This window comes from Contarinia nasturtii, unplaced genomic scaffold (assembly GCF_009176525.2).
Source record: "Contarinia nasturtii isolate CC-2019 unplaced genomic scaffold, AAFC_CNas_1.1 Cnas_scaffold_2166, whole genome shotgun sequence".
NCBI classification, from domain to species: Eukaryota; Metazoa; Arthropoda; class Insecta; order Diptera; family Cecidomyiidae; genus Contarinia; species Contarinia nasturtii.
In genome coordinates, this window is record NW_022199493.1 from 466698 (window position 1) to 480376 (window position 13679).

Sequence of the window (13679 nt, forward strand, 5' to 3'; positions counted from 1 at the left end):
GATTCCGCGCTCTTAAATATGAATAAATATGAACAAATTCGGGGGATTTCAACAAATTCAAGAGATGTTAACACAACTTTACATTTTTTGGGAGATATTTTGAGATTTTCTGAACTGCAATACCGACAATGTTGAACTTGACAAGAACAGGGAATGAAGAAGTGGTGAATTATTATGACAGCTTCTAAGCTGTCATGGTAGTTGTTTGTTACATGTGTGTAAGTTTTTGCATTACAAAGCAAAATTGAAATGTGCCATTTGCAATGGAACGGTTCTGGCGTGAGTATCAAAACTTCTACGAATATAAAATTCCAAAAATTATTAAAGATATTTTAGCTGTCTGTGCAATCGATAGAGCGTCATTAAGTAATTTAAATGAACAAAGTATAAAAGAGATTGAACAAATAGTTAATCAGAACAAATCAATATTAAAAAATAAAAATAAACCGGCGGTGAAATAAATCTAATCTAATCTAATTTTTCGACTGATTCGTTACTCTTTGTGCGTATCTTCGCACAGTCGAAAAATCGCATGGTAATAGATGCAAAAGATGTAAAAACGTATGAGCGCACGTACCAGTCGGTTTTGCGTATAGCGTCGGCTGATATTTTCTCTCTGTGTTTATTACAAATCTTTAACTCAAAGAATTCACTAGAAAACTGAATCTGACATTTGTTTTACGATAAAAATAATTTTCGAAGCACTTTTCATACAAAAACTACTAAAAATGGGAATTTTTATATCGGAGCCATGCCTATATGATATCGTAATCATGTGAAAATTTGCAGAGGTTATTTTTTTCACAAAAAGTTAACATTCTGAAAGTTTGAAGAAACAATGCATATTAAGAGTACTTTCCATACAAAATTTTGTTTTTGAGCGAAAAATCCGAAATTTTGTTCGGGAGGTACCCCTACTTGAAATCTTTTCAAACTCTCGGAATGGTATTTTTGTGTGAAAGTAAAATGTCTTACATCCTTTTGATGAACTTTTCCACACTGTGATCCACAACATGCATTTATTACATATCTTTTACTCAAAGAATTCACGAGAAACCTGAATCTGTCATTAGTTTTACGACGCAATTTTCATACAAAAACTACTAAAAATGGCAATTTTCGTATCGGAGCCATGCCTATATATGATATCATAATCATGTGAAAATTTGCCGATCATCCCGTGAAGTCAGATTTTGAATTAGTTTTCTTGTTTTAAAGTTATCGTGTTAACAAATTTTTGCGTACAGCGTACAGGGTACGCACATACATTCGGAAATCGAAAAAACGCTAGATTCGTGTTCCCTGGCCCAAAAAAACACCCAGAAAAAACATTTTAGTTTTCCGCACACATAGTGTAAGGTGAAAAGTATTGTAATCGGTCAAAATTTTGAAAACTTCTGAAACATGTTTTCTACCCATTATTGAGGTCAGATAACACGAATTTAGCGCTTTTAAACATGGTTTTTGTTAATCTGTATGTCGTACGTTGTACGTCGTACGCAAAATTTGTTAGCAGGATTGCGCTCATCGTAGAAACTTAATTCAAAATCTGACTTTACAGGATGATTGGGGGTCCCGAGGAATAGAAATCATTGGATTTTGAGCGACTTTGGTTGATGGAAAAAAATTTCATGCCTGGAGTGATACCTATGAAAAAGAGTCCAATTTTCGTCCAAAAGTCATACTTTATGTAGACTTAAACACTCAAAAATATGTATTGGGGAGTTTTTTGGCACAAGAAAACCGAATCCGATGTTAGTTTTGAGATACAATCAATTTTGCATACAGTTTCATTGGAAAAATCACAGAAAAATTGAATTTTTGTATGGGACGCATGCCTGTATGCTACTTTAATGACGTGAAACTTTGCACAGACTATTTTTTACACAAAAAAATTACATTCTGAAAGTTTGAAGAGATTTCAATTAAAACTAGGGGTACCTCCCATACAAAATTTTCATTCACGAATATTTTGTATGGGAGGTACTCTTAATTTTGGTTGAAATTTCTCCAAAACCTCCGAATGTTATTTTTTGTAAAAAAAAAACCTGTACAAAGTTTCACGTCATTAAGGTAGCATACAGACATGGCTCCCATACAAAAATCCAAATTTTTTGTGACTTTAGTTATGAAAAGTGTTTCAAAAATAATGTTTATGGCAAAATTAACGTCAGACATATTTTTTATAGTATTTTGTTAGAAAATAGAAAAATATCAAATATCATACAAATGAGTTCATCATGATAGTGTGAAAAATCTTTTGCGAGTACTTCTGCTATTAAATTAAAGAATATTTCGATGCCGAATATATATAGCTTGATAACATACGCATCTACCACCGTGCGGCAAAGTTCGTCTTACTCCTGTAAGACTCTTTATTTGATGGGTGTTAATTTTTCGACCAGAAATACGAGGTTCTATTTGACTTCCACAAACACCTGGCGTAGGTAGTTCGACAGCACTGGGACTTGGATGTGAATGTGCAACCTGATTTTCTGAATTTATGAAGAAAACAAACAAATGATTTCATCGAAGGAAAATTTCACTTTTCGTATTTTAAATATCGAAGACAAAAACTGACAAAAGAAGAAAGAATAACAATAAAAAAGACATTTTTGTTCGCTTACTAGATCACCGTAGTACCAATGCAGTGAACAATGGAAAAAATCGATCTGGTAAACAAAGTGTACTATACACGGGGCATGTATATAAAGCACATCCGATTCCCTAATTCATACGATCTGATCGCACCCTCTCTTCCGGATCAAAAACAACACACATCCAAATATTCTCATTGTGATTACTTACGCGCACCTCCAAAGCCGGTAAAGCAGATCAGAGCGATAGACAGACGAGTGTAAAGCCGCATCGTTGTCTTCATTTCTTCTGGCAGTTCAGTTCGACTTCACTGTGCCCGATTTTAAGATTTTGATTTATAGAAAAATACGGGCAGGTAGAGAAGGGAGTAGAGTGTCTATGGAAGTGAATATTTTGATGACTGAATGTTAAATCTTGTCATTTCCGCACAATCACACTCTTTACTTTAGAATGTGTTTTTCCAATTGCATTTAATTTCCATTGTATTTTATTCGCTATCTTTGGCATTGACTTACCTAACATACACATACAAAACCGATGCCTATTTGCTGCTAAAAGGTTATCATTAAACCATCTGACCTATTCAATCATGCATAATTCATATACAATAATATCATGCGTTTGTTTATTTGTGAGATTAAACTTGAAGTTTTTAAATTGTACGAAAATTAAAAGCATTTCCAAAATTGTGGTGACACTTTCTTCAAATGCATTCAATCTATAAGGTACACCAAATTTCCTCCAAAACGAGAATGATTGTATTTCTACCACCTCCTCTCTATTAAATATTATTATTATTGTAACCCACTACTAAAAAAAATAGAAAAGAACCAAAGACTACTATGAAAACTTTCATTGGTTATCACTATTATTTCAATTGGGTTTAGCTTTGTTTCAGGAATTCCCAGCATTTACGCTTCTCTTTTATTTTATTTTATCTCGAATGAATAGTTTCGACAAGCTTGGAATAAACCCAGATTCAAAATCATTTTTTTTATATGAAAAAAATGAAAAATACTTTTTGGATGACGCGATTTGTATTAAACCTATTGAACATTAAAGCGCTGATTTGTATTTTCTTAACTATGTCAAAAGATCAAGAGTGAAAAATATAGATCATTTTCTTCCAATGAACAAGTAGATTGTGCGTCGTAATATTGAATGTCAGACGATAGAACAAAAACAACTATACGAATACTTCTTTTGAATTATCTAAGATTGCGAACGTATGATGTTTTCCATAACTGTGGTATACTGTTTGACTATGATTCCTTTAGTAATTTAGTTATTGGATAAGATATAGTAATGATAATAGACAATTTTTAATGAATATATTTGGAATTCCATCCGGACATAGTCGGCTTTATAGTGGACTTGAAAATTGAAATAAATAAAAATAAAAAAAAATTGCATCCCCTCTTATACTACGGTTTCCTAGTAAAATCCAAAATACCAACAGCTGTATCAAAAGTAAAAACGAAAACAACAGCAGCTGCATCGACTTCTGCTTCAAAGCGGGTGAAAATCGAGCAATATCGACTACCAGAAATGTTAATGCTCAAACAGGGGAATGAATCATCAATCCGATTGCAGATATAGACTATTTTTAAATGTTGTGTGCCACCTTTCTTTTTCCCATAAGTATTTTCATCGCTTCTAATATTATTTTTCAATTTACATCGTATAGTATTTCAGTTGCGCTTCGCTTGTAAACAATTTCTGACATTTTTGTACTACCTCTTTTTTTTCCGAATAAATTTCTTATACTCGATTCTGCTATTATTTGCATAAAGTTTAGTTCAATAAAAAAAACAGAAGTGAAAAATGTACTCTAAGAATTTATTCAAATTCGTGTTTGGATTATTAACCATTCGACTAATTATCGCTGCATCTACATATGCGGAAGAAAACGCTGCCATACCAAAAAATCGGATTGAAAGAAGCGTCAACCCTGTCATCGCATTTACGGTGCTGAGAAATATACTCAAATTAACTGAGATGCGTCCAAAAGATGAAATTCACGATACAATGAGTACACCAATTGCAAAAAATAATAGTGGGATGATAATTCCTCAGCGTAAGATTCCCACATTTAATTCGACAATTGTTTTATCGAGAAAAAGTCGTGCGCTTGCCGTAGCTTGGCCTGTAATTGGAAAATATCTTGGATGGACTGCGGTAATGACTGCTGCAGGTATGGCCACAACTGCCGCCGATGCCACGATAAGGGATGCGCTTGCGAAGAAAACTGAAACTGGATTTATTGATAATGAAATGGACAACGAGGGATGCCTTCAAAACCTATGTTGGAGACGTTGTGGCCCGCGATCCAAATCTTTGTACACAGATTGGTGTTTTGTAACCAAAAATGCCACTGCAGAAAAAATTGAATTCGTCAGCTGCAAGCTCGATATTGATTGCAAACCGCGCTTTCCATGCGCTACATCGTGTAATCTCGCAGGCGCACTCCTCAACGTAGAGAATGGTTCGATAATAAATTTGAACCGTACCAGAACTAGGCCCAAACTTCCACAAAATACCTTTGCTCACTTGCAAACAACTGACTAGAACTCAATAGTAATCTATAGTGGCGCTAGCTGTGCTACAGTTTTGCATTTTATACAGCCTCTTATGGATCATAATTGCAGTGTGGTTTGAACTGAAAAATATCTTCACTATGAAAAAAAAAAAATTTTTTTAGTGAACATGAGTTTTTATTCTCCATTCATATTAGATTTAAAGTCTATGTTCTACGTTCTAATTTTTTCGATAAAATGAAACTTTATAAAAATCCCGATTTGGGAGAAAATTTTGAGCGTTTTTATTTTCTGCATTATTATTGTCATACGGACAATGTCCATATTCTATAAAGTATTTAATTTTTCACAAATATATTGCACAAAAGTGAATTCAGTAATATCATGAAGAGTCCTGAAAAAGAGATGGATTGAAATAGATAAACCTCTTTTTAAATTTAAATTAAGTTATTATTAACCGAATTCTGTACCAGCGAGATCCAAGTTGAACAAATAACGGGCAGATGGAGCACCAATATCTTCATTGCGATTCTTATATCGCTAACCAGTTCGTCTTCATACTTACAGGGGGAGAGAAAAGTTTTAAGCCTGATATAGCAAGACACGTTGTATTTTTAAATGAGTATATTTATTATTCAAAGTGGTCTCCATGTACACGAATGACACTTTCAAAACGATGCTTCAATGCTTTAATTCCCCCCTCAAACCATTCGGCACTCTTGTCCTCCCATACGTTGAAAATATCGGTTGAAATCTCTTCTTCGGTCTTGTACTGTGTTTGGAAACAGGAAATAGTCGTTGGGGGCCAGATCTGGAGAATACGGTGGATGGTGAAGTTGTTCGAAGCCGCATTCCCTGATGGCAGCTTGTGCAAGCAATGATTTGTGAGCTGGTGCATTGTCATGCAAAAGAAGAACTTTTCGAGTGAGAAGACTAGGGCATTTTTCTCTGATGGCTTTAAGCAATCCATGCATCTGTTGTGCATAATAATAGCCCGTGACTGTGGTGTTCTTTGGGAGGAATTCAACCAATATTATGCCTTTGGAATTCCAGAACACAGAGGCCATTACTTTGTTTGCGGCAATTTGTTTGCGAGGCATTTTCGATGCTGGTTCACCACGTTTGTGCCATTCCATTGTCTGTGATTTGAGTATTTGAGATACTATTTGATCATAGTAGTAGATCCATGTTTCATCGCCAGTCACTATACGATCAAAAGTATCCCCTTCATTCCATTCCAACAACTCGAGAAACTCATGTGCAGCAGCAACTCGTTCTTCTTTTTGAGACTTGTTCAAAGTTCTTGGAATCCATCGCGAGCAAACCTTTCTCATGAGCAATTTTTCATGAAGGATTCTAAATATACTTCTCTCTGACACGTCAAACATTTCTGCTAACACTTTCTTGCTCATTCGAGGATTTTCATGCACAAGGTATTCAATTTTTTCCACCATATCTGGAGCAGTTGCTTCAATTGGTCGACCAGAACGTGGATCGTCTTCTAATGACTCTCTGCCCCACTTGAATTGTTTTGCCCATAGTTTTACTGTGGCATACGATGGAGCACGTTCACCATAAACTGCACGCAAGCGATCATCGATATCTTTTGGTGCCACACCTTCTTTTGTCAGAAACTTAATCACACAGCAATGAAACGACAACAACAATAACACATATTTTTACTGTCAAAATTTTGATGTCAAATGGTGTCGACATTGGTGACGGTATTTTGAAACAGACTGTGTAATCCATATTCATCGTATATGATCCTATGTAAAGTTCTATACTTGATCTAGTTCACATTGATGGTTCAAATCGTTTACGTCCACTAGCGTGGACATGGACTGTGTGTTTCTTCTGTTACATGTACGTTGTAATGGACAAGTATAGTAACATCGCGTCGTTCAAATAAATTTAAAAATCCATCCACTCGTGTCGACACCATCTAGTACGGTAGTAGGGATTTCATTGCTGTGCTTAATCACCGCACGATATTCGATTTTATCCATTTTATAAAAAATCTCGAGGTTACTTCGTATGCAATGCTGTTGAAAACAAACGATGACAGATATCAACTCATTTTTTTTTTCTAAAATACTAGTGACAGTTTGTACGTGAATTACAGCACAAGAACAATATGTAACTAGTGCCATCTATATGTCAGGCTTAAAACTTTTGCCTCCCCCTGTATCTACTGAATAAACGAGCAGATTTTAAATTTCGAATGCATATTTTTTTACCTTTATGCACTGAGGATGTTTTAACATGTGTGTACAATGATTTACCAATCACAAAAAATACTGAAAAAAACGAAACAAAAATCATTGAAACATATTTAAGTTTTTGATATAGTTAAAATCAATTTTACGAATGGTAAGCGGAAAATTGAAATTGGCCCCTTATTTCAATTTACTTTAGTCCATTATTTCGCTCCTTAATGAATCTGTAGAGGCAAATGTCAATTTTCATATAGAAAAATATCGATATCTCAATAAGCTATTATGAGCACCGAGTCTCCGAGAGTTTCATACAAACTCAAAAAATACTCAAGTACTGAAAAATAAACTTTGACAGAAAAATAAGGCGAATTTGTTTTGGTATATGAATATAATGAACTTCATTTTATGCGTGTGTATAAAAAATGTTTTTTATTCAATTTTTTTCGAAATATGTGACCTGATGCGCGCACACACAAACATTTGACATCACAATGTTGAGAAAACAGAGTAAGATTATTACTCACTACATTTATCTAATAAAATTCTGTAGTATTGTCTGATGTTTAGTGTAATGTTTGTCTGCGTCAAAATTTATATACATAGTATTTATAATTAAAAAATAAATGAAAATTCACTACGCTGTACCGAGTGGTATTATGAAACTAATGCTATCTGCAAATTCTCCCCACGCAACACGATTCGTTTGATAAATAGTTATCCAAGCGGCTAGACCGATTGCCCACAATAGAGCGCCTATCGCAGAAAATATCACGTCTGAAATAGAAACGAAATCGAACTTTGCATTAAAATGTCGTTCACATTTACGTCGAAATCGATATTTGAATTTATATCGTATATTACTTACGTTTTCGAATAGATTTCTGTTCATCATATGCTGGCTTTCTGAATGCTTCGTCAAAGAACCAAACGGTGTTCACCGCCCAGATGAATGGTAGAAAGGCAAATCCGACTAAAAATATTGATCAATCAGAAAGTGTTTGCTTGTTATATTTACACTGTGACTTACCACGAAAATACCACTTGCAAAGATATAGTTTCCGATCATTCGTTGCTCTCGATATATCCATAATGAGTGATAAATCGGTTATCAAATGGATGGAAAAAGTGTATCTTTAAACGAAGAAAAAGAAAACAATATTTTATGACTCGTAAACAATGTTGATAGTGAAAATGACAGTAATCTATCAGTCAAATTGCTGATTCAACGGTGCTCGTTCACAATCGCCAAGCGATGAAATGCACAAGTGCTGACATCTATATTCGAATAGCCAAAACGGTGTTGTTTTGTTGAATTCCAGTTTATTTAACATAATCGGTTGAAGAAGAAAAACAGCAAAAATTAAGAATGTATTGAATGTATCGATGTTAATGAATTATGGATGCAAAACACACTAAACGTTAATGAAAGTTGATAATATGGATCTAAACTTGAATGCAGAACGAACAAAAATGAGAAAAGATGCAAAATGCATAAAAATGTGTATTTTCTTGTATGTTACAAACCACGAAGTCATGTGTGCATGTTAATTACGGCGATAAATTGGTTCGCGCTTACTCGATGGCAATATGTCATGTGATTTGCTTCCTCTGTGACAATGACTGAATGATATTCAATTGATGGTTTATTTGAACGGATAAAAAAAAAAAGAAAGAAAATGTGCAACAAAAAACTTTCGTCTTTGTTTAACACTTTTCTACCCATGGGAATATTAAATGCATTTGATTGGTCTTATATTTTGTGTTTAATAAATGCATCATTTCTTTTCGCTTCTAATTATTCGTCGTTATTCTTTGAACGGAATAAGGAAATTACGAACAAAATAGGAAAAATACCAACGAAAATAAAACATTCTTTCTCACTTGCTTCATTTGTGCAATTGCAAAAATGGCATAAGAAAATGTTTAACGGGCCAAAACAAAAGAAAATTCTCATGTCTTATTCTGCGTTGTTGGCTTTCTGCATTACATTTTTGGTTAGCACCGTTAATGTTTCATCTTTTTTTTGCGTTGCCATTTTATTCCTTTGCAACTCCTATGAATTTATATATATAGTTTTATTGTTTTATTGCTGCGTGAGCGAGTTTTGAAAGCGAAACGTTCGTTAAATGTTGACTGTTTTGTTTTGTATTGTTATGAGAAAAGAATGAAACGGACATTGTGCTGAACATAAAATCGTTTACGTTGAACATGTTTTGTAATTATTTATTCTTCCGTTGTAATGTCATCAATACCGTGCATACAAGTAGGCTTTGCTGATTCTTCTGCCCGGTTAAGACCAATTCTTTTCCAAATATCAAATAATGTGATTATATTTTGTTGTTTACGATTTTTTTCTTTTTACTTTTCCGCACACAATTAGTGTGTAAGGGGAAAGTATTGCAATGGTTCAAAATTTACGACATCTCAAAAACATGTTTTCTGGACGTTTCTGAGGTCAGAGAACCCGAATCAAGCCGTTTTGAGCATGGTTGTTGTGGGTCTGTTCCACGTTGTACGTTGTACGTTGTCCGCCGTACGCAAAATTTGTTAACACAATAACTCTCCCCCCAAAAAAGTTATTTAAAATCTGACTTTACAGGATGATTGGGGGTCCAGAGGAATAGAAATCGTTGGATTTTGAGCGACTTTGGCTAATGGAAAAAAATTTCATGCCTGGAGTGATACCTATGAAAAAGAGTCCGATTTTCGTCCAAAAGTCATGCTTGATGTAGACTTAAACACTCAAAAATATGTATTGGGAGTTTTTTGGCACGAGAAAACCAAATCCGAGGTTAGTTTTGAGATACAATCAATTTTTGATACAGTTTCCTTGAAAAAATCACAAAAAAATGCATTTTGCCTGTATGCTACCTTAATGACGTCAAACTTTGCACAGACTATTTTTTACACAAAAAAATAACATTCTGGAAGTTTGAAGAGATTCCAATCAAAATTAGGGGTACCTCCCATACAAAATTTTCTGTGAAAAAAATAACCTGTGCAAAGTTTCACACCATTAAGGTAGGATCCAAATTTTCTGTGACTTTAGCTATGAAAAGTGTTTCAAAAATAATTTTTATGACAAAATTAACGTCAAACATATTTTTTATAGTGCTTTGTTAGAAAGTAGAATACTTTCAAATATCGTACAAATGGGTTCATCATGAAAGTGTGAAAAATCTTTTCTCGAGTATTTCTGCTATGACATTAAAGAATATTTCTATGCCAAGGTTTGAACATATTTTTTGGTCTCGAACTTTAGGCCGCTTGAAAGGCTTGAAAAATCGAACAAATATTATTTTGAACTTGCTTAATAAAATACTACTACCGTGCGGAAAAGTTCGTCTTACTCCCGTAAGACTCTTTATTTTTCATTGTTGTTAAAAGCCGAGTGTTCGGAACGATCGTTGCAATTAAGTGAGAATACACGCATTTTCTAGCTATTGCATCACATAGTAACAATAACACCTACTAAAGATTATCACTTGCATTGCTTTATGTTATTAGGTTTATTTATCATCACGATTCTCGTTATATGTTTCGTGTGCATTGCAGAAGAAAGCCACTTTTTTTATAACTATGAGTCGACGAAAATAGATGAATCTTATATTCATATGTTTCACTTAGTTTTTCGGATCAATTGACAACATGTACTGCCACATTTCATTTCGTAACATGTGGTAACATTCGAAAAGCTACGACAATTATAGTTGGTTTCAAATCAGAAACATTGGATTATTTCTTCAAAAAAATGCTGTACTAAGACTGTCTTATCTTTAATATAGGCAAACCGTGAAACGAATCTTTGGCCAATTATTTAATTATCTTTCAAAAGGAACCAATTATTTAAGCTACTCAAGATAAACTAAACTTTGGTACCATTGGTCGCATGTAATTCAACTATTTTGGAGTGGAATAAGAGACCACATTTGGCATTGTTTCATTTGGAGTAATTGTTCTCGGTCGAATTTATCGTTTGGAAATCTATTGTTTTTTCAGCGCCTAACGTTAAACAGTGCATTTTTGTGAGCATTTTATAGAGCTCTTCTAATACTATCTACAACAATATATATTAAAATCATTTCACTTTCATACAGATTTATTGGAAAAAAATTCATTCGAAAAATTCCGAACTTTAAATCGAGCGGGGTGAAAATGAGGAGGGTGTCGGCCAAAGTGCCAGAACAAAAGCTGTTACTATGAACCAAAATAGATGCACCCTATTGTTCACTCTCTAAACTGACAACCAGAAAGGATAGAGAGTTCGGGTTTTCGGCATTCGATAGGGCTTGAAAAACCTCCGAGCCTTTTTTTCATTTTCTCCATAAGTGCTCCCCATATTTTTTTCATTCATCGATCCCCTTTTCTGAGGTTCGCTTTTAAAAATATTTCGATTCCACTCACTCTTTTCTGAGTGGATAACGAGTGGATGTGAGTGGATTTCAATATTTGTCTTCCTTTTTTGGGTGGACAAAAGAACGAATAAATTAATTTTACTCTAGTGTTGATTTGATTACTTTGAATCTAGGTGAAACTTATTATCGAAATTTTTCGATGAAAAGTTGCAGTAATATGATTGTTTTAGCTTTCTTCGTCAGAAATGTATCTGTATTCCCGGATAGATGGATTTATCTGTGTATTATATGTGAGTAGATGTGCGGTTACATATGAGAGTGATCCCAATGAGCCTGTTTCTCCGACCGTATTCCCACTTTCACATTAAGCCCTACGGCCAAAGGCTGCAGTGCATTTTGTTTTGTTAATAAAACAAGATTGGATTGGTTCCAAACATAAAATAACCAAGAAGAAGAACGAAATAAATAAATCCATTTAAGATTTACTCCAATTTTATTTATAAACGAAATTTTCAAGGAAATAGAAGCAAAAGTCATTTAGTTTTTGTCAAAGTCTGAAAATATAAAAATGTCTGAAAGTTTACTATAGTTTTGAAATGCCAAAAGAACAAACAACTGTCAATATTTAAATTTTAAACTTTGATAAAATATAACTGTCATCATTTCGTGAATTTTGCATGATTAACATGAGTGTATACCAAAAGTATTGAGTATTACTTTACATATGTGTTGTGACGATTTCAAAACAGTTTCTAAAAATTCAAAGCTATCTAACGTCAGTTTATAATAATTAATTATTTTGTTCTGGCGGCCAAACGATGGATTCAATCCAATCAATGTAATAAGCCACACGAGTATAGACGCTTGGCAATGTGGTTGCACAATTCACACCAAATGAAACAATGCCAACTATGGTCGCTCTGCTTGAATTGGTGTTGGGGAAATACTGAAGAGGACCTCCACTATCTCCATGGCAAGAATCTCTTCTTCCTTCTGGATCATTTGCACAATATTGACCTTCGCTGATACCATTTTGAAACTCGATTAAATTTAATTCTTTATTCCACTCCAAAATAGTTGAATTACATTCGGACAATGGTACTGTTGTTAAATTCGTCTTCAGTAGCTTGTTTGAATTGGTTCCTTTGGAAAGATTTAAAAAAAATATTTTCATTAAATAATTGGTCAAAATTCGTTTTGTGTTATTCATTAATAATGACAATTTTATCCTATACCTCCACTGATAGTGGCACCCCAACCAATAACGATCAATTCAGAATCAACATCCTCCTCTATCGTGTGCAAGCATGCTGCTGTTACATTATCATTGAATTCAATTTTCGTCTTAGTTTGAATCAATGCAATGTCATTTTGCTTCGTTTGTTGATTATATTCCGGATGCTTTATGATTTTCTGGGTGCAATAACAAAATTTATTTAAGAAGATGACGAAAAGAAGAAAATTTGATTTTAAAGTGATCTTACCTCTATTAGGTATATTTCTTCTTGCAATCCATCATCATTGTTGAGAGTTAGCTATTTAAAAGAAAAATCAAAGAATTTTGAAATATGCACGCATTTAACTGTTCATAAGAAAACCCAATCGAATGTCAATTTTTTCCTGAGTAAACTCGCTTTAGTATCTACTCACTTTTCCAACTCGAACTTGAGACGGTTTTTTGGATTCATGTACACAGTGGGCTGCAGTCATAATATAACGCTCGGATATGATGGTGCCCCCACATCGGTTCACGTTCACATTTCGGTTTGAAGAGAGATAGAGTAATCCAGCCTTTGAATGAAAAGAACAACACAAAGAAGTGCCAATGATAAAAGAGTAAGTTTCTTCATGCATAAAATGAAACATTACCATCCAAGGAAACTCTACGACATTAACTGACACACCACCGGAAATTCGTATATTTACATTATTGCTTGAATATGCTGTGCAAGCTATTTCTGCCGCGGAAA

General features: G+C 34.0%; 2 protein-coding genes across 2 annotated transcripts; both read right to left on the reverse strand.

The window, feature by feature from the left end:
- Positions 1-7764: 7764 nt before the first annotated feature.
- Positions 7765-8549, reverse strand: LOC116347910 (gamma-secretase subunit pen-2). Its single transcript, XM_031778714.1, has 3 exons — positions 8382-8549; positions 8220-8324; positions 7765-8128 (listed from the first exon to the last, which is right to left on the reverse strand). The coding sequence occupies exons 1-3, from the start codon at positions 8440-8442 to the stop codon at positions 7989-7991; spliced, it is 306 nt and encodes a 101-aa protein (XP_031634574.1). The 5' UTR covers positions 8443-8549; the 3' UTR covers positions 7765-7988.
- Positions 8550-12499: 3950 nt separating this feature from the next.
- On the reverse strand, positions 12500-13419 carry LOC116347850 (serine protease persephone-like). Its single transcript, XM_031778590.1, has 4 exons — positions 13360-13419; positions 13194-13244; positions 12945-13122; positions 12500-12852 (listed from the first exon to the last, which is right to left on the reverse strand). The coding sequence occupies exons 1-4, from the start codon at positions 13417-13419 to the stop codon at positions 12500-12502; spliced, it is 642 nt and encodes a 213-aa protein (XP_031634450.1).
- Between the last annotated feature and the right edge of the window lie 260 nt (positions 13420-13679).